Source organism: Nyctereutes procyonoides, unplaced genomic scaffold, assembly GCF_905146905.1.
Source record: "Nyctereutes procyonoides isolate TBG_1078 unplaced genomic scaffold, NYPRO_anot_genome, whole genome shotgun sequence".
Lineage (NCBI taxonomy): Eukaryota > Metazoa > Chordata > Mammalia > Carnivora > Canidae > Nyctereutes > Nyctereutes procyonoides.
In genome coordinates, this window is record NW_026575140.1 from 64,561,110 (window position 1) to 64,580,418 (window position 19,309).

Here is a 19,309-nt window from a genome sequence, read left to right on the forward strand (position 1 = left end):
AAAAGTGAAAGCTTTAACAGGTTAGGAAAGTCCCTTCCTCTAGTTCTATGATTTTGAAGGAAGAACTTCCAAAAAGGAAGTTACTATGTACCTACATACTGTCTTTTAATACACAATAATAAATACACTACCATCCATACTTTAAAATACATACATACAGAGATGCACATACCCTTTGTCAGGATTTGTGATTGTTCCTTTTTTCATTAGTTATGTAGTAAATATTCAGGAAAACTAAAAAATACAGAAAGCATTAAAAAAAAACTAACAACCATAAATGCCCTATCCACACACAAAAATATAATCAAGTTTATATTTAGTTTGAGATACCTTCCTTAATCTGGTTATAAGAAAGAGATACTATTAAAGAGCTAATGGTAAAATACAAAAGAAAATGGGATGCCTGGGTGGTTTAGTCGTTAAGTGCCTGCCCAGGGCATGATCCTGGAGTCCGGGGATCAAGTCCCACCCACATCAGGCTCCCTGCATGGAGCCTGCTTTTCCCTCTGCCACTGTGTCTCTGCCTCTCTCTCTCTCTCCGTGTCTCTCATGAATAAGTAAATAAAATATTTTTAAAAAATACAAAAGAAAGTGAATATAATCTGAATTTCAGAATTACAAAAACTGGATGGACGGTAAAAAAAAAATATATGTATACAGTAGGGTAGGACTGAATACTGACCAGAAGTAGTATCAAAATTGCTATCCAACCTGAAATACTTTCTGTCTTCCCAATTTAGGTTACAATACCCTGGTATTTCTTTCAAAAGACTTTCCACTGGTCTTTCACAGTAATTTACACATCTATAATTACCTAATTAAATTCTCATACTTATTTACTGAAAGCTTCTTTTTCCTCACTAGCCTCTGAACTCTCTAATGGCAGGGATCATGTCTTCCTAATGTGCAGTGTATTTCCAATAGAATACCTCACACAATGAATGTGATCAATTAATATTTATAGATGAATAAACAAATAATACAAGATCTTGACCTATGCCAACCATTCCTGAAGGGTTACTTCTCCCAGGGCCTTTTAAGATCTATTTTCAGGATAATTACTAAGTATGGGAAGTACCCAAATTCAAAGTAATTTGCCATGAAAAAATATATTTATCATTTAGATATTCTAGACCAGTGACTGACAAGCCATGGCCAAATCATAAGCCAAATCAGGCCAGTCACTTGTTTTTGTAAATAAAGCTTTGTTGGACTAGAGCCACATCACCTACAGCTGTTTCCTGCACCATGACCGCAGAGCAGGTAGTTGCAACAGGAAGCTGAAAATATTTATTATCTGGTCCTTTACAGAAAAATATTGGCCAATCTCTATCCTGGATTAATGTCTTTCAATTAATTAAAGAAGACACACAGATAAGCTTTTGTGTTTCTTGATGAAAAGAAGGGTAGTTCTATTTTTAATTTTTTGAGGAACCTCCATACTTCTCCACAGTGGCTGCACTAGTTTGCATTCCCATCCACAGTGTACCTGGGTTCCTTTTTCTCCACATCCTCACCAACATTCATTATCTCTTCTATTTTCTTTTTTTTTCAACTTTTTATTTAAATTCCATTTAGTTAACATACAATATAATATTAGTTCCAGGTGTAGGATTTAGTGATTCATCATTTACATACAACATCTGGTGCTCATCACAACATGTATCTCTTCTCTTTTCAATAACAGCCATTCCAACAGGTATAAGATGGTATCTCACTGTAGTTTTGATTTGCATTTCCCTGACGATGAGTGATGCTGAGCATCTTTTCGTGTATTTTTCAGATATTCAAATGTCTTTAGAAAAAATCTGTCTATTCAAGTCCTCCATCCATTTTTAATTGGATTGTTTGGGTTTTGCCTATTGAGCTGTATGAACTCTTTTTAGATTTTGGATATTAATTAACCCCTCATCAGAGAGATGGTTTACAAATATTATCTCCCATTCCGTTGGCTGCCTTTTCATTTTGTTTTTCCTATTGCTCTGCAGAAGCTTTTTAGTTTGATGCAGTTCCACTTGCTAATTTTTTGTTCTTACTTGTGCTGTTGGTTTGTCACATCTGAAAAAATCATTGCCAAGACCTATGTCAAGGAGCTTTTTTCTCCCTGTGTTTTCTTCCAGGAGTTTTATGGTTTGAGTCTTAACATTTATCCCCTTAATTCATTTCAAGTTAATTTTTGTGAAAAAAGCAAAAGCAATGTCCAATTTCATTCTTTTGCATGTGGACATCCAGTTTTCTTAGCACCATTTGTTGAAGAGATTATCCTTCCCCATTGAGTGTTCTGGCTTCCTTGTCAAATACAAATTGATCATACCAAGTGAGAGTTTATTTCTAGGTTCTCAATTCTGTTCCATTGGTCTGTGTCTCTTTTTAAATTGGCGCCATACTGTTTTAATTACTATAGCTTTGTAATACAGTTTTAACCGAGGAAGTTCAAACTTTAACTTTCTACTTTCTCAAAATTGCTTTGGTACTTGGGGTCTTCGGTGATATCATACAAATCTTACAACTGGTTTTACAAGTTCTATGGAAAATGGCAATAGGCTTTTGATAGAGAGCATACTAAATCCATAGATGGTTTTGGGCAGTTTGGAAATTTTAACATTAACTGTTCCAATCCACTCACCAGGGATACCTATTTCTGTCTTTAATTTCCTCCATCAATATCTTATAGTTTTCGCTGTACATATCTTTTACTTCCTTGGTTAAATTTATCCCTAAGTACATTGCTCTTCATGCTATTGTAAACAAAATTGTTTTATTTCTTTTTCAGGCAGTTCATTGTTAGCTTATACAAACGCAACTAACTTTTGCATGCTGAGTTTGCATCCTGAAATTTTACTGAATTATTTTTTTACAGTTTTTTAGAGGAGTCTTTAGAATTTTTTAAATACATGTTCACATCATTAGTGGAGAAAACTTTAATTCTTCCTTTCGTATTTAGATGCCTTTTATTTCTTTTTCTTGACTGTTCTCGCTAGGATTGCCACTACCATGTCAAATAGGAGTGCAGGGAGTAAGCATTCTTGCCTTATTCCTGATCTTAGAAGGAACATTTCCAACTTCTCACTGATAAGTATGAAGTTGGCTGTGGGTTTCTCATATATGATCTTTATTATGTTGAGGCATATGTTCCTTCTATAGCCAATTTCTTAAGAGTTTTTATCATGAAAGAATGTTGAAATGTATAAAATGATTTTTGTGATAGTTTGTTATTAATGTATAAAATGCAATTGATTTTGTATGTTGATTTTATATCCTAAAACTTCACTGAATTTGTTGATTAGCTTTAACACATTTTTGGTAGAATCTTTAGGGTTTTCCATGTTTAATGCCATGTGATCTGCAAATAGAGACAGTTTTACTTTTTCCGTTTCTTTCTGGTCCCTGGCTTCTCTGTGTTGAGAGGTTTCTGATTACTGAATCAATCTCTTTACTTGTTATTGATCTGTTCAGATTTCCTATTTCTTCATGATTTGGACACGGTAGGTTGCTTATTTCTAGGAATTTATCCATTTCATCTAGGTTGTCCAATTTTCTGGCATATAATTGTTCATAGCAGGCTTGGATTTATGATCTTTTGTATTTCTGTAGTATCGGCTGAAGTGTCTCCTCTTTCCTTTTAATTTTACTTGAGTTCCTTCTCTTTTTTCTTAAGTATAGCTAACAGTTTGTCAATTATGTTCATCTTTTCAAAAAATCCCAATTCCTAGTTTCCCTGATCTTTTGTATGTTTCCTATTCTCTATTTCATTTACTTCTGCTCTGATCTTTGTTAGCTCCTTCCTTTCTTCTACTAGTTCCTTGAAGTGTAAAAGCTAAGTTATTTATTTCTGATCTTTATTTTTTTCTAACTGTAGATGTTCAATACTATAAACTCCCTTCTCAGCACTGTTTATGCTACATCCCATAAGTTTTTGGTATGTTCTGCTTAGACTACCACTTGTTTCAATATAGTTTTTTATTTCCCTTTTGACTTCTCTTTGATCCATTTGTTGTTCAGGAGTACATTGGTTCATTTTCACATATCTATGAATTTTCTAGTTTTTATCTTGTTACTGATTTCTAGTTTCACATCACTGTGGTCTCAAAAGTTGGCATGATTTCCATATTTTTCAATTTGCTAAGGCTAAATTTTGTGATCTAACAACATATGCTCCATTCTGGAAAGTATTCCATGTGTGCTTGAGAAGAAAATGTACTCTGTTGTTGTTGGATGAAATATTCTGTATATGTCCATTAGGTCCATTTAGTTTAAAGTGTACTTCAAGTCCAGTAAGTTTCCTTACTGTTTTTTTTTTTTGTCTGATCTGTTCACTGATGAAAGTGAGATACTGAATGGCATCCTCTAATATTAGCATACTGCTGCCTATCACTCTCTTCAGATCTGTAATTTGCTTGATATATTTAGGTGCTTTAATGTTGGGTGCATGTATATTTACAATTATTATTTCCTCTTGATGAGGTGACTCCTTTATCATTACATAATGACCTTACTTGTCTCTAGTTATAATTTTTTACTTCAAGTGTATTTTGTGTGACCTAAGTATAGCTAACCCTGCTTCTTTGGGTTCCCATTTGCATGGAATATTTTTTCCCATACCTTCCCTTTGAATCTATCTATGGTTGTCTACTGTGACTCTCTCATAGGAAGCATATAGTTGAGTCTGATTCTTTATCCATTCAGCCACTCTACACCTTCTTATAGGAGCATCTAACCCATTATATTTACAGTAACTGTTGATTGGTAAGAGCTTAGTATGATCATCCTGTGAATGGGTGTTGGCTCTTTGGCAGTTCCTTTTCCCTTTCCTCTGCTCTTGCTGTCTTCCTTTGTGAAAAGATCATTTTTCCACAGTGGTATACTTTGGTTCCCTTCATCACTTCCAGTACAGGCTTCAGTTCATGGTTTCCCTAAGGCCTACTTGAAACACTTTACAGGTATAAGTCCATTTTAAACTGATAACAACTTCTATCTCAAAGAAAAACTCTACCCTTTTATTCCACAACCCCTGCAGTTGATGTTTTTGATGTCACACTTGACTTTTTATATTGTGTATCTACTGACAAATTAATACAGCTACAGCTGTTTTTAACACTTTGTCCTTCAACTTTTACACTAGAGTTAAGTGGTTAACACACCACCAAATGACAGTAGTGAAGTATTCTGAATCTGACTCTATTCTTACCTCTCCTAGTGTGTTGGACATTTTCCTATGTTTTCATGTCACTATTTAGCAGCCTTTCCTATAAGGCAGGACTAGTGGTGACAAGCTCTCTCAGGTTTTATTTGCCTAGGAAACTTTTTATCTTGCCTCACTTCTGAAGGACAGTTTTGCTGGGTAAAATATTCTTGGCTGGCAGTTTCCTTCTTTCAGCTCTTTTAATATATCATCCCATTCACTCCTGACCTGAAAGGTCTCTCCTGAGAAATTCACTGCAAGGCTTAAAGGCATTCCCTTGTAGGAGATAACTTTTTTCTCTTGTTGCTTTTAAAACATTTTTTTTCTTCAATTTAGGTTTTGTGTCTTGGAAAAGATAATTTTAGAATGAAATTTTGGGATGATCTATTAGTTTCAAACTCAGATGCCCAAATCTCTCCCCAGGTTTGGGAAATTCTCAGTGATTATTTCTTTTAATAAGCTTTCTATCCCTTTCTCTCTTCTCCTTGGGGAATCCATCGATGCACAGATTACTTTTGTTAATGGTGTTCCATAAGATCCATAGGTTTTCTTTATTCCTTTTCATTCTTTTTCTTTTTGCTTCTCTGATTGGATGATTTCAAATGATTTCTCTTTGAGCTCATAGCTTCTTCTCTTTGGTCTAGTCTGCTGGTGAAGGTCTTTATTAAATTTTTTAATTCACTCATATTCTTCAGCTACAAATTACTGCTTGGCTTATTTTTGTGTCTGTTTCTTTGTTGAACTTCCTATTTTGTTCTTCTATGGTTTTCCTGATATCATTAAATTGCTTATTAGTGTTCTCAGAGTTCTCTGAGCATCTTTAAGGCAATTATTTTGAATTCTTCATCAGGTAATGCCTGTATCTTCTTTGAGGCTGGTTACTAGATATTTACTGTATTCCTTTGTTGGCATCACATTGTTCTCATTACTTATGATCCCTATAACCTTGTGTAGATGTCTGTGCACTTAAAAAGCAGTCCTCTCTTCTAGACTTTATGGACATCAGTAAGGGAAAGTGTCCATCTGCACATAGGAGCATTCTGGAACATGCAGTGACCTCAGGTCTAGAAGTAGGGGGTGTCCAGTGTGAGGGTATGTGATGGCAACAAGTCTGAGGGACTGTGGTGACTCTAGTCCCTGGGGATCATGGCATCAACAACTGTGTGATCCTTGGCAGGTGCTGCAGGGGGTCCACAGAGGCTGCAGGGGCTGCTGGGGTCCTCAGCAGCAGATCATGGCCAGGGGCTAGAACTCAGAGCGGTAGTCACCAGAGCCAGCAGCCTACACTCAGATATGGGAGTCAGCTGCAGGTGCTTGTGTAGTGGCTGCAATCCTACATGTAGTGATGGGACCCAGAGCAGGCAGCAAGGGTAGGGGTTCACTACAGGGGCATGGCTTTTGGCAAGTACTGCAATCGCTGTTGGGTCCTGCTGTGGGTACATGGCAGCAGATGCCATTGATGGGGGTCAAGGAGGATGTGTGCAAGTGTACAGTTAGTGAGTCTAACTGCAGGGGAGCAGATTGCCACAGGGCAGTGACAGAAGGCAGAACCTGATCCAGGCCCAGAGGCAGCTGTAGGGACCCAGGCCACTGTCACATTCTCCTATAGCTACACAGTCTCTTCTGAGGCCTGAGTATGGAAGTGGAGTCTAGTGACAGGTGTCAGGCTGGCAGTGTGCAAATGCACACCCAAAGGGATTAACCACAAACCTGCACAAGGTGGGAGGGGTCAGTCACAGGGGTCTAGGCTGGCATAGCTACAGAGGTCTGGGCCAGCTGTGAACTGGAGGGGGGCAGGGATCAGGAAGGGACTTAGACAGCCAAACCTGAAATATTTGTGCAGTTAAAGCTGGTAGAACCTGCACAAATATTCAGGTTTGGCTGTCTAAGTCCCTTCCTGATCCCTGCCCCCATTTCACCAAGCTAAGAGAAGCAATAAGCACTAGTTCATGTCTCTACCACCACATCTACGAATGTCCCGCCTCTATACAGACTCCCGCCTCTCCTCCTGGCATGACAGTGGTGGCACACAGCCCTCTGTAGGGCCAGCTCCTCACTGACCGCCCCACACTCGCTCATGAACCCACCATTATCACACTTTCCTCCTTATTGGACCAAGGAAACCACACTTAACAGAGTCACCAGAAACCTCTGCAGTGCCAAATTTAACAGTCACTGTCCATCTCCAAAGACCTTAGCCTCTCAGAAGCAACTGACAGTTATTCACAACCTCCTTCCTGTCTTCTCTCACTTCGGAAACTCCACACCCTCCGTCTTCCTTCTGCCTCATTGGCTGCACCTTCTCAATCTCATCTGCTGAATCCTTTCTATCCCTTCCCAGCAGTGCTGGAGAGCTCAGTCTTCAGACCCACACCATTTATGATTTCTCAAGTTCCATGGCTTTAAATATATTTTTTAAAGATTTTTAATTTATTCATTAGAGAGAGAGAGAGAGAGAAAGCCGAGCTGAGAGACGGGCAGAGGGAGAGGGAGAAGCAGACTCTACTGAGCAGGGAGTCCGATGTGGGGCTCGATCCCAAGACCCTGCATCATGACCTGAGCTAAAGGCAGATGCTTCACTGACTGAGCCACTCAGGTGCCCCTAATTATATTTAAATGTTAACAGAATCCAAGTCTATATGACAGAGCTCCATACATCTATCTACCAGAGCTCCATGGTGGTCACTCCCACCGTCATGTGAATGGTGGCATTTCACATTTCACATGTCCACAACAGCATTCTTAATCTCCTACCTCCAGTGAAATATGTCCCCCACAAGGTTTTCTATTTCAATAAACAGCATCAGCATTGCCCCAAATCCTAACACTTGTCAGCAGTTTACCACACTAATCCAAGGCTCTACCTGAATTAATGCAATACCCTCCTAGAGTGATCTCCCTATTTCCAATCCTGCCTTTCTACATTACCTTCTCAAAAGAGCTGCCAGAAAAATCCTCTCAAAGATAAACCAACAGGTTCCAATCTGCCATTTAAAGAGCTGAGAAGTTGCCACTCTGTCCCAACAACAAGTACAAAGAAGAAAAAAAATGAAAAATCAACAATTCTTCTTTGATCTCCCAGGAAAGTGGCCACCTCAAAACCAGGGAGACAGGTGGGTACAGAGAATCACAAACTTACATGTGTGGAAAGCAATGGTCCTGTGGGAATCAGTGCCCGGGTAGGAAAACCCAAACTGTAACTCACTGGAGGCTCAGCATGGACAGAGTGGGGAAGTCTGAGAGTTAAATACTCCAGGGGACCCAGTCATTGGGAAAGCCCCCATAATTCTGTGAGTTGTACCTCTAGACGTTCCACCAGGTCCTCAAAGTAAAGATCAGAAGAAACTCTCCTGCTTCCAGCAGCAGGAGAAGCATTTTGATAGACCCCAGAGCATTTTCTTCTTCTTTCCAAGGCCAGCCCTCAGGAGGAGCTATTTCACTGCAGCTTCACCCATGGGGGTTCTATCACAGCCTAGCCCACCTGAGGCAAGGGACGCGCCTAACCCCAGCCCCCTCTAGCCATTTCTTCCCCACCAGGCAGGAGAATATGACTAGGAGCACTGGTGAAGTACACAGGCCAGGAGCGTTGGCTCAGAGAGATAGAAAGCCTAGGAACCAGAAAGAACTTCTAGAGATCAACACTACAACAAACATGAAGAATGCTCCTAATGGGTTTATGAGCAGACTGGGCATGGCTGAGGAGAGAACAAAAGGAACTTCCACAATCAAAAAGCAGAGAGAACAAACACTGAAGAAAACACAACAGGATACACAAGAATTGTGGGACAACTACAAAACATAAGCCAGATCATGACGCTGTCCTAATCAAAACCTTCAACATCACTTACAACCCATCACTCAGGCAAAGCCACAAGCTCTCACACTGGCCTGTTAAGACCTAAAAGATGTGACTCATGCTACGTCTCCCACCTCTTCTTCTACTCCTTTCCCTCTCCTGTTTTTCCCAGTCACAGGTGTCACCCTATTGTCTTCCTAGACTCTACGAGTTCACCTCTACTTCATATCCTTTGTGTTTGCTGCTTCTTCTGCATGAATATTCTTCCCCTCGATATTCACCTGGACCACGCCCTGACTGTTCACAGGCTGCAGAAACATCACCTCCACAAAGAGACCTTCCTTTAACGCTCTACTGAGAACACCAGCCTATCTCCTTCTAGTTTACTGTACTTCCTGCAGCAACATTTTCCATTTTGTATAGTATTTGTTATGTAATACTTTAATTCAAGCATGTGTTCACTTTGTCTTCTCCACTAGAAATATAAGCTCCATGAGGGAAGGAACGCTGACTTTATCAGCTCCCTGCTCTGAGCACCAAGAATGTATCTACCTCACACAAATTAGGTGTCCCATGAACAGTGAAGTAATAAACGATTATTACAATTTACAACAAGATTTTTTTAACCTGGTGTGTCAACCTGAATGGACTATGCTCAGATAACTAAAACTAAATAATTCAGAGTTCCACATAAAATGGTCTGTCCGTTTCTGAAAAGAAACTTTCATAAAAATACATCCTTCATTCTACATTGAATTCCCAGAACCTATGACACTTCTAGTCTTTCCCTCTAAATAAATAGAAGTAAAATGATCTTACAGGCTAAATTTAAACCCATACAACTCTTGGTGATGGGAAGAATAACCATTTCTATTTAAACCCAAGTTTGTTTTACTCCTCCCAACACACACATACACACATAGACACCTTTGTTGTTTCTATTCTAGTTTTCATTAAGTGAAGTTTTTCACCAGGCAGTATATTCACAAAGTTTAAAAAAAAAAAAAAGTCTAAAAAAAATGTATACTATAAAAGGTCTTCCTCCTGAACCTCAGATACCAAGTTCAAACTCCCACCACTGAAAAGCAACCACTGCTATCCCAAAGCAGGCTTGAGCGAATTATTCCAAATATTTCAGCTTTGTGGGCTGAAAAGTCTCCGTCACAACCAATCAACTCGGCTATTGTAGGGCGAAAACAACCTCAGACAAGATGTAACAAATGTGGACACTGTGCTCCAGTAAAATCTGATCTGCAAATCTAGACAGCAAGCTGAGTGAAACCCCAGCAGAGCCAAACCCGTTACACAGCTGAGTTCAAATATGTCTCTTTCACAAAAAACGTTCGGGTAATGTTTGGAAAGGACTGCAACCAAGAATGCTATTTGAAACAAAAACTAATCCTGCTAACCGTAATGATGTACTAATACATATTTTCATACAAATATGCTATATAAATACAAAGTTTTAAATAGATTTAAGATTATTCCAAGATGCCTGCTCTGTAATCCATAATGTTACTTTAAATATACTCTTTGTGGTATAATTATAAAGAACTGAAGGAACAGTAAGATAAAGCTCACCGGTCACCTAACTAGCAGCCTGTTGCCGACATTAAACTCTGGCCCAAAACCTTCCCTTAAATGGCACATCAAATACACAGTTAACACTGTCATGCTATACATAAAAAAACTAAACCAGAGTCTATATTTAAAAACAAAATAAATCCCAAGTATGTATTTCCCAATCAATTCCAAAATATCTGTTCCTGATAGGTCTTAGAAAGGATTTGGTTTAATAAAATAAAGTTCAAAAAGAATGAGCTCTCTGAAAAATAGAACATGCTAGATGGAGTAATCAGCTTCTAACAATTGAAAGGTATCCTAGGAACATATCTTACCTTAGATGCCATTCTCATAAAAAGTTTATTTTGATTTTCTGCTGTTCCCATCTTTTCATTCTTGACTAAGTCATTTAGGCTGAGATTATCATCATCATGAAAGTATCTAACCCTTTCTTTTTCTTCATGGGTTGAAGCCTATGAGAAAATGAACATTATTTAGTGAAAACATGGGTCTTTGAAGTATTTTTAGTTAACATCTGTAAATCTGACATTATATGTAAAAAGCCCACTCCAGATCACAGTCTCTCCCTTCAGCTTATCCTATTCTATGTGCTTCCTTAGGGAGGGACTTCCAACAGAATACTTCTGTCTCTGCCCCATTACTTTCCTCTTTCCCAGGGATGGAAGCACAACATTATCTGATTTCTGGGTTTTGGGGAAAAGGTAGAAATGCTCTATCCCTTCTTCTCTCCCATCTCTACCCTTCTCCCGGGTGCCTGTGTAGTTCTTCTTGTTGTAACAATCCTACCACCATGGAGGGAAATCTGTAGTCATTCAGAGATGAAGTAAGCACATCAAAGACAGAGGTGAAATATGAGCAAACTCATGTCAGACACCTCTATCAAAAACAAAGCTAACATTCTGATTCTCATCTAAATCAATCCTGGGTTTTCCTATCAGTTGGTTCTATACCTACATGTGGAAAAGAAAAGTGCTATTTGTTTCCTCTCAAGTCAAGTCTCCCTCACATTCCCTTATTCTCACATTTCCTTCTCCAAATAAAACCTGCTCTTCAGCCTCCGAGATCTTCGGAACCACATTCCCATACTTTTTCCCGACATTACTATTCCTGAAATCACTAGACTAAATCTTCTATTCCAGGACTCCAATCACTCTCAGGCTCCACGTCCTTAATTTCTGGCTCTCTTATCCTTTCACTATACTCAACAGGCAAACCTCAATCCCGAACGAAAGTGTCTGCCCTCTTGACCCTGATACCAGTACTGCTCGGTCAGAGGCGACTCAAAAAGCCTGACGTCATCTGGCAATGCACTGATGACTGCCTGGCGAGTTCTGTCCTTTCATTATTTCAAACTTCACTATTCTCCTGCTACATCTCTGCTTCAAACCCCTAGTTCCTCCCATTTCATTAGAATTTGCTGAACAAATTACTATCTCCGGCAGTATAGGCACTCAAGAGGCAAATAATCAACACTGAAAAAACAAATGAACCAATCTTTGGACCCAACCAACACTGGTATGATATTTTAAATTTAAAACAAAAAAATCTAACTTAGGAAAACAGAATACATTTTTTACCATCTCAAGACCCTCAAGGGAGAACTAAAAATGGTAGAGCTAGAAGATGGAAAAGAAAATAAGGTTTATAAAAGATCACAGGAACTACATAATTAAGACATTATTGTGTATTGATACCCCATCACCATGACTCAAATTAGCTAACACAAGAATTTTCCCTAAGAGCTATGATAAATATGTAAAAGAAGTTGGAAATAATGGCAAAAAAAATGTGCACAAAAGTAAAACTGCCAGGGTGCCTGTATGACTCAGGCAGTTAGGCATATGATTTTTTATTTCAGCTCAGGTTATGACCTCAGGGTCATGAGACTAAGCCCCGCATCAGACTCTGCTCTAAGTGTATAGCCTGCTTAAGTTCTCTCTCTCTCTCCCTATGCCCCTCTGCTCCCCAAAATTAAAATTGCCTTAAACATTCAACATTCACAGTTACTGGAAAACCATAGTTCAATCAGATCGCATTTTGTAAAATACAAAGGGATATACCCCAAAATAAAAATAATAATATAATTTACTACCTTCTAATGTTTGTATTATAAACCTACATTACGGAAAATATTCTGAAGTAGTCTGATGCAAAGAAAGCCAAGGGGGAGAGAGGAATTCTGATTTAATAAACAAAGAACTATGTTAAACATACCATTTGTCTCTTCCTTCTTCCTCCTTTAGGTTCCAGAGGTTTTCCTCGTGTATTCACAGGCCACACTCTTCCAGACTGATCTGTTCTGACCAGGATCACTTCTTGGTCTTCATTCTATGGAAAGATAACATTTAAACTTACTGTGAAGAGTACTGAATATTTATATTTAGTAATCAAAAAAAAAGCATAAAAATGATTCTAGCTTTCCCATATAGATTATCCTCAGTCTCTTGGAATTTCATTACCCAATGTAATGTAAAATGATTGTGATCTTTTCAGAGAAAAGCAGGGGAGGATTCAAAGTTCATTTTATTATTTTTTAAAAAAGAAGCAATCATAGAAGCAAACTTCAAACAACGTTTCCATCTAGACAATATTAAAAGATGACTAAGTACCAATATTCATACCAGTACTATATGGGAATGCCCATAATTTATGCAGCCAATCTCCTGTTTAATGCACGTTTCTTCAATTTAAAGATGCTACTAAAATCTGATTATAAGAAATAAAGAAATGAGGGGTGTCTAGGTAGCTCAGTGAGTTAAGTGTCCAACTCTTGATTTCAGCTCAGATCATGATCTCAGGGTCATGAGACTGAGTCCTGTGTCAGGCTTGAGATTCTCTGTCTCATCCCCTATCCCTGCTCAAGCACACATACTGCCTCTCTAGAAAGGAAAAGGAAAAGGAAAAAAGGAAAATGAAAGCAATGAAATGACACAACAAACCTGCTAAATTAGCTGCTATAATAATGCTCGACCCAACTTCTATTCTTTCCCTAAAATGCTTTCCACTTCTCTGACTCTTTAGAAGTTATACCCCACTTATTTTCAATCCATAATCTTTTTCCTACAAACTTTTGGCCAAATACATGGCTGGTATGGTACAGAAGATTAAATGAGGAAAATGAACATTATTGGAAAGGTACTTTTTTTTTTTTTAAAGATTTTATTTATTTATTCATGAGAGACACACACAAAGGAGAGAGAGAGAGAGAGAGAGAGAGAGAGAGAGGCAGAGAGACAGGCAGAGAGAGAGAAGCAGGCTCCATGCAAGGAGCAGCTCCATGCAAGGGGCTCGATCCCAGGTCTCCTGGACCACGCCCTGGGCCAAAGGCGGCACTAAACCACTGAGCCACCCGGGCTGCCCTATTGGAAAGGTTCTAACAAAGGATCACATAAGAAATATTACATAACTATTTTATTAAAAAGTAGTTTGAAACAAGACCAAGCCAGATTATTCACAATTCAATTTTTTCTCAAATCAGAATCAATTATTAAAAATCGATGTGAAGTCCATTTAATATTTAGTTCCCCTGTTAAGATGGAAGGAAAAAAATTACATATTATTGATCTTATATTCACATATGATATTAAGTAGATAGTAAAGTTATTTTCACTACTTTTCTTCTTCAATTAACTAACATTAATTAATGATGTATCTATCATATTTTAAAGGGTATCTTTCATCATTCTCTTACTGGGTAACTGAGATGGGCAACACATTATTTTTTATCTAAGTTTATCGAATTGCTAAAGTGGATCTCCCTAAGGACTTTCAAATTACTAATTCTAATACATACTTATCAATTATCATCTTCCTTGATTTGAAAGTATCTGATTCTGTTTATTACATTCTCAGCCTGAAACTCTTATTTCAGTTTTCTAAATACTCTTTCCTAGTTCTGCCTTATCTCTCTCTGACTCATTCATTCATTAAATATTCTAAAAAGTACTAGTTACCAAAAGAATTTAGTCCCTGCCTACAAGAAGTGTGCAGCCTATTGAGAGAATTATTGTCTACATGAATTAACCAGCATAAAGAGAGTCAACTTCACTTTCTCCTCCATTTTGAGCTACACTCCAAGTGTTGATGATTCCAGGGTTCCTTGGTTTCCATCCTTCTAGCCTGAACCTGTCACTAGTATTGACAAAAAAAAATCATTTTGCTCAACACAACTGTAATTGTGTCACTTTGCTGAAAAACTTGCAGGGACCCCGTATCACCTAGGAGAAACCAGTACCATTCAAAGTGTAGCCCACAGACCAATGCCAGTCTGAGAACTACCAGCCATGATATATTTATCAGTCCTTGATGAGTTAAGTACAAAAACTGAGTGTTTATAAACTTTTATCACAATCTCAAAGAGTAATCTTATACTGGTTCAATCTAAATTAAAATCTGGACCTATATTTTAGACTATCTTTATTTCATTTTTCTATAATTTGTATTGTGCTTTACAAAACTATTAGTCCCTGATAGGCTGGAAAATCCAAAAGAACAAAAAAAAAAAACAAAACAAAAAGCACTCTGCTCCTACAGCACAGTCTGCAAATCACTGTTCTAGATAGTGGGATAAAGGCCAAGCACCTGAACATACTATGTAAGCCCTTCAAATTCAAGTACTATGGCCTTCTTCAAATTCACTTTTTCTCTAGCTGTTCACAGTTTTTTTAAGATTACTGTCCATTTCACTTCCTAAATAATTTTAGGCACGTCTGTATTGCTAGACCATAATCTTTTCAGTAGCTATTTGTCTACTTAGAATTATCTGTCTTTACCAGTTTTACAGACCAAAGACCAAGCTACGCATTAGGTGGTCCCTACAGTATCCGGACGGAGCAAAAAACAATGGTGCCTGATAGACAGAATTAACAAACGAGTGCCTTGGACAAATTAATTCTAGTCCCACTGCTTGCCTACTGCACTCCATCTATGCTCCTCTTCTCTGTGCTTTTCTACTCCCTGTCTCTTGGACACGCCCAGGGACACCATGCGTTCCCACTCTGGGTACCCAAGACAGAAATATGAGCTATTTCCATATTTGGTGTTACATTAATACAGAATGTGGGGCTTACTTAAGAACCTACAACAGGATCAACAAACTGAGGCCCACTGGCCAAATCCAGCCTGTCGCTGGTGCTACAAGCTAACAGTGGTTTTCACCCTATTAAATGGGTGAGAGAAATTCAAAAGAATAATATATTTCATTACGAATAAAAATTATGTAGTTCTCATGTTAGTGTCCATAATGTTTTACTGGAACAGAGCCACGTTCACTCTTGTATATATGGTCTGTGGCTGCTTTCATTCTGCGACAGCTTAAAAGCCATGTAATGGAGTTGCCATGACACATACTGGAAAGCCCATAAAGCCTAACATATTTCTATTTGGTCTGTAGAGAATCTGCCAACCTTTGATCTATATTATTCTTCAGGTGATAAAACTAATTCAGAATCATTTAATGATTACTTTTATTACCTGAGAACAAGCAAGATAAAAACTTGCAACTGCCTGATTACATTACAAACAGATGCAAGTGGGTATCCTGGGTGGCTCGCAGTTTAGTGTCTGCCTTTGGCCCAGGGTGTGATCCTGGAGACCCAGGATCGAGTCCCGCATCGGGCTCCCTGCATGGAGCCTGCTTCTCCCTCTGCCTGTGTCTCTGCCTCTCTCTCTCTCTCTCTCTCCCCCTCTCTCTGTGTCTCTCATGAATAAATAAATATAAATAAATCTTTTTTTTTTTAAAAAGGGGGGGTAATCCCTGGGTGTCTTAGCGGTTTAGCGCCTGCCTTTGGCCCAGGGTGCTGGAGTGCTGGGATCAAGTCCCACATCGGGCTCCCTGCATGGAGTCTGCTTCTCTCTCTGCCTATGTCTCTGCCTCTCTCTCTCTCTCTCTCTCATGAATAAATTTTTAAAAAAATAAAAATAAAAAATAAAAAAAGATAAAAAACAGATGCAAGTTCTAACAGGGAGGGTAACAGAATGGGACCCGGTGCCCTTTCATTTTGTCAATATGGGCCAGATGTCCACTTATGGCCCCCATGGCCACCACGAAAACCAGTATAACCTGACCTGGTTAAAAAGCTAGACAACACAGAAAAATACATGAAACAACCAAGCTAGAAGAAACAGCCAGAAACTAAATATGGCTGCCTCCAGCATGTGGAGAAGGTCCAAAAATGGCTCAAAACATTGCCTTTCTTTCATACAGGCCTTCCAGCAATATTTGGATGTAACACACTGATTAAAAAGAAAAGGAAAGGGAAAAAGAATACATCACTTTACTTCAAAGCTGGTATTTAAAAATTCTAAATGTTTGTTTGAAAGCCGTTGGTGGCATCTCGTAAATAAAGGAAAACTCCCCCACTAGCTCAGATTTTCCCACCAGTTGGTGTTCTGCAAGTCCGTCATCACTGAAGGCCATAAAACATGTTTCTTTTAAAATTTCATTAATTAGGCAGTTATTAAAATTCACAGGAGTTGCATGATTTTTAAACGATCTCTCCTGTATCTCTAATTATGTCCACAGAGAGCAGATTATTTGCTACTCACAAGTTCCCAGCCAATACAGTGAGTGGACTAAACACTGAGCTGCTTTCCATTCACCAAGACATGTATCCTGGCTCAAGGCTATTTGTTAATGTGTATATTTATTCACAGGGCTACAGATGCTCAAAGGAAGCACCTTTTGCTAAGCCTGTGATGGTACCAGATGGACTCCAAGCAGCCTTAGTTATGTCTCCCTTTCTAAATTCTTAATACTGTTTATTGGTGCCTCCCCTCCCACTTGATCAGACTTCCTAGAGGCTTATTTATTTTATTAATTCTTTTCTTAGTTTTTTGATCATTTCTACTTACTTTTGGTTTTCTATTTCAGCTATTTCATTTTCTACTCTTTGATATGTTTTCTCTTCTCTCTTCTGCACCGAGCTCCTGGCCCATGCCACAGACCGCACAGCATGCAATTGTGAATCCCAGGGCCAGAATGACCACGTGCCAACCCTGTCTCCTTTCAGAACCCTGCACATGACTTAATTACCTCGATTTCCTAATTTATAAAAATAAACAAAATAACAAGGTATTTTCATGATCAAATTAATATATATAGGTTATTTCAAACAATGTTTAGGAATAAAGTGAGTAATAAATAAATATTAGCTTGTACTTTTTAGGTCTCTTTTACTTATCAAATCCTTTCTTTATCTGAGTCTTACCTAGGATTTACCACTTTTCATCTCTAAATTTCCTAGGATATTATTATGCTTCATATACATCTACAATTGTTTCATATATTTTTCAGAATATTATTCTGTTCTCAGAACTGAAGCTACTAAACATACTTAAAGTCCTTTTGAGACTGTGCCAACATTTTAAATTCACTGGCAAGGAGTCTTTACTTACCAATTATTTTTTACTACCTTTCTATAGGATAAAATGTTTTCTGGCATGCAAGTGTGCAAGCTTAAGTGGGAGGGGTTTTCTTCCCTTCTCTCCTGCCTCTCTGCCTCCTCTTACCCTTCAATAAATGGGAATTTTGACAGCATCTTCACCCAGTCCATGAGGATTCCCAGTTCTACAACAGTATCTCACCCTGTGACACTAGGGCTATTTCACATTGTCCAGGTAATGGCTGCAAAGCTATGTCTGCCTTCTTCCATCTAAAACACCTGCCATCCTCATCATTTCCTAGGCGCTACAGCCCAAAGTACTCCAGGCCTTTTCCAGACTCCTTTCTCAGAAGTCCTCAAGCCAGGCTAAGACTGGGATAGGCTATGTGAGGAAATCTAGTTCCCATTAATGTCAAAGGAGCTGAGCTCTCAGCTGCTCTGCCGATTTTTGGAATTAGATCCCTGCAAGCTCCAGCTCCATATATTTGTTTTATATTTTTGTTCAATTCAGAGAAGTGTATCTTCACTTTCAAGCATGTTACATCTCCTTCAATTCTCTTTTTATATTGTGTCTGTGATTATTATGTTCTCATACAGAGTGAAGGCCTCATAGCACTAATCCACCTCTAGTCAGAGCACTCTGAAATGCTGCTCCACAATTTTCCAAACACATTAGGGTTTAGGGATCCCTGTGAAACTCTACACCAATCCTGAGATTTAGAAGATAAGAAACAGCCTGACACAAACTGAAAATATACACAGGACCACGACCTTTCAGTTCCTCAAGCCACCCTGTCAATGCTGGAGTAAGTAAAAATTAATGCTAGACTACAGCTGGATTATTTGGACACACATTAATTAATGATTTTAATTTTTTTAAGCAAAGATTTTCTAGCACCAGGATAACACCTGGCGCGGGTATAATATGAAAGCCAATTCAATTCTTCAATGTCCTTTCATCATTGCTTTTTCATAATCCTTATGTATGAAACTACCTGAAAAAACACGTAACTTTACATTATATTTTTTTAAAAATTTTTATTTATTATAGTCAGAGAGAGAGAGAGAGAGAGAGAGAGAGAGAGAGAGGCAGAGACACACACAGGCAGAGGGAAAAGCAGGCTCCATGCACTGGGAGCCCGACGTGGGATTCGATCCCTGGTCTCCAGGATCGCGCCCTGGGCCAAAGGCAGGCGCCAAACCGCTGCACCACCCAGGGATCCCTACATTATATTTTTAACTATGCTCCTTTCAGCATTTGCCAGGGTGCAGACGGATGAGAGAAGGAAAGAGATTGAGAAATTTTTAAATGTTAACTGACATTCTAAAATCTTTCCACACTTAAATAATAGAATTCTTTTGATA

At 38.5% G+C, this 19,309-nt stretch overlaps 1 protein-coding gene across 1 annotated transcript in view; it reads right to left on the minus strand.

Moving 5' to 3' along the window:
• CWF19L2 (CWF19 like cell cycle control factor 2) overlaps positions 1-19,309 on the minus strand; it is a 142,849-nt gene that overhangs the window by 49,524 nt on the left and 74,016 nt on the right. The window contains exons 11-12 of the mRNA XM_055306576.1: positions 12,777-12,890; positions 10,877-11,014 (exon numbers count right to left, since the gene is read on the minus strand). Coding sequence (XP_055162551.1) covers positions 10,877-11,014; positions 12,777-12,890 — 252 coding nt within the window. The remainder of the gene's footprint in view (positions 1-10,876; positions 11,015-12,776; positions 12,891-19,309) is intronic.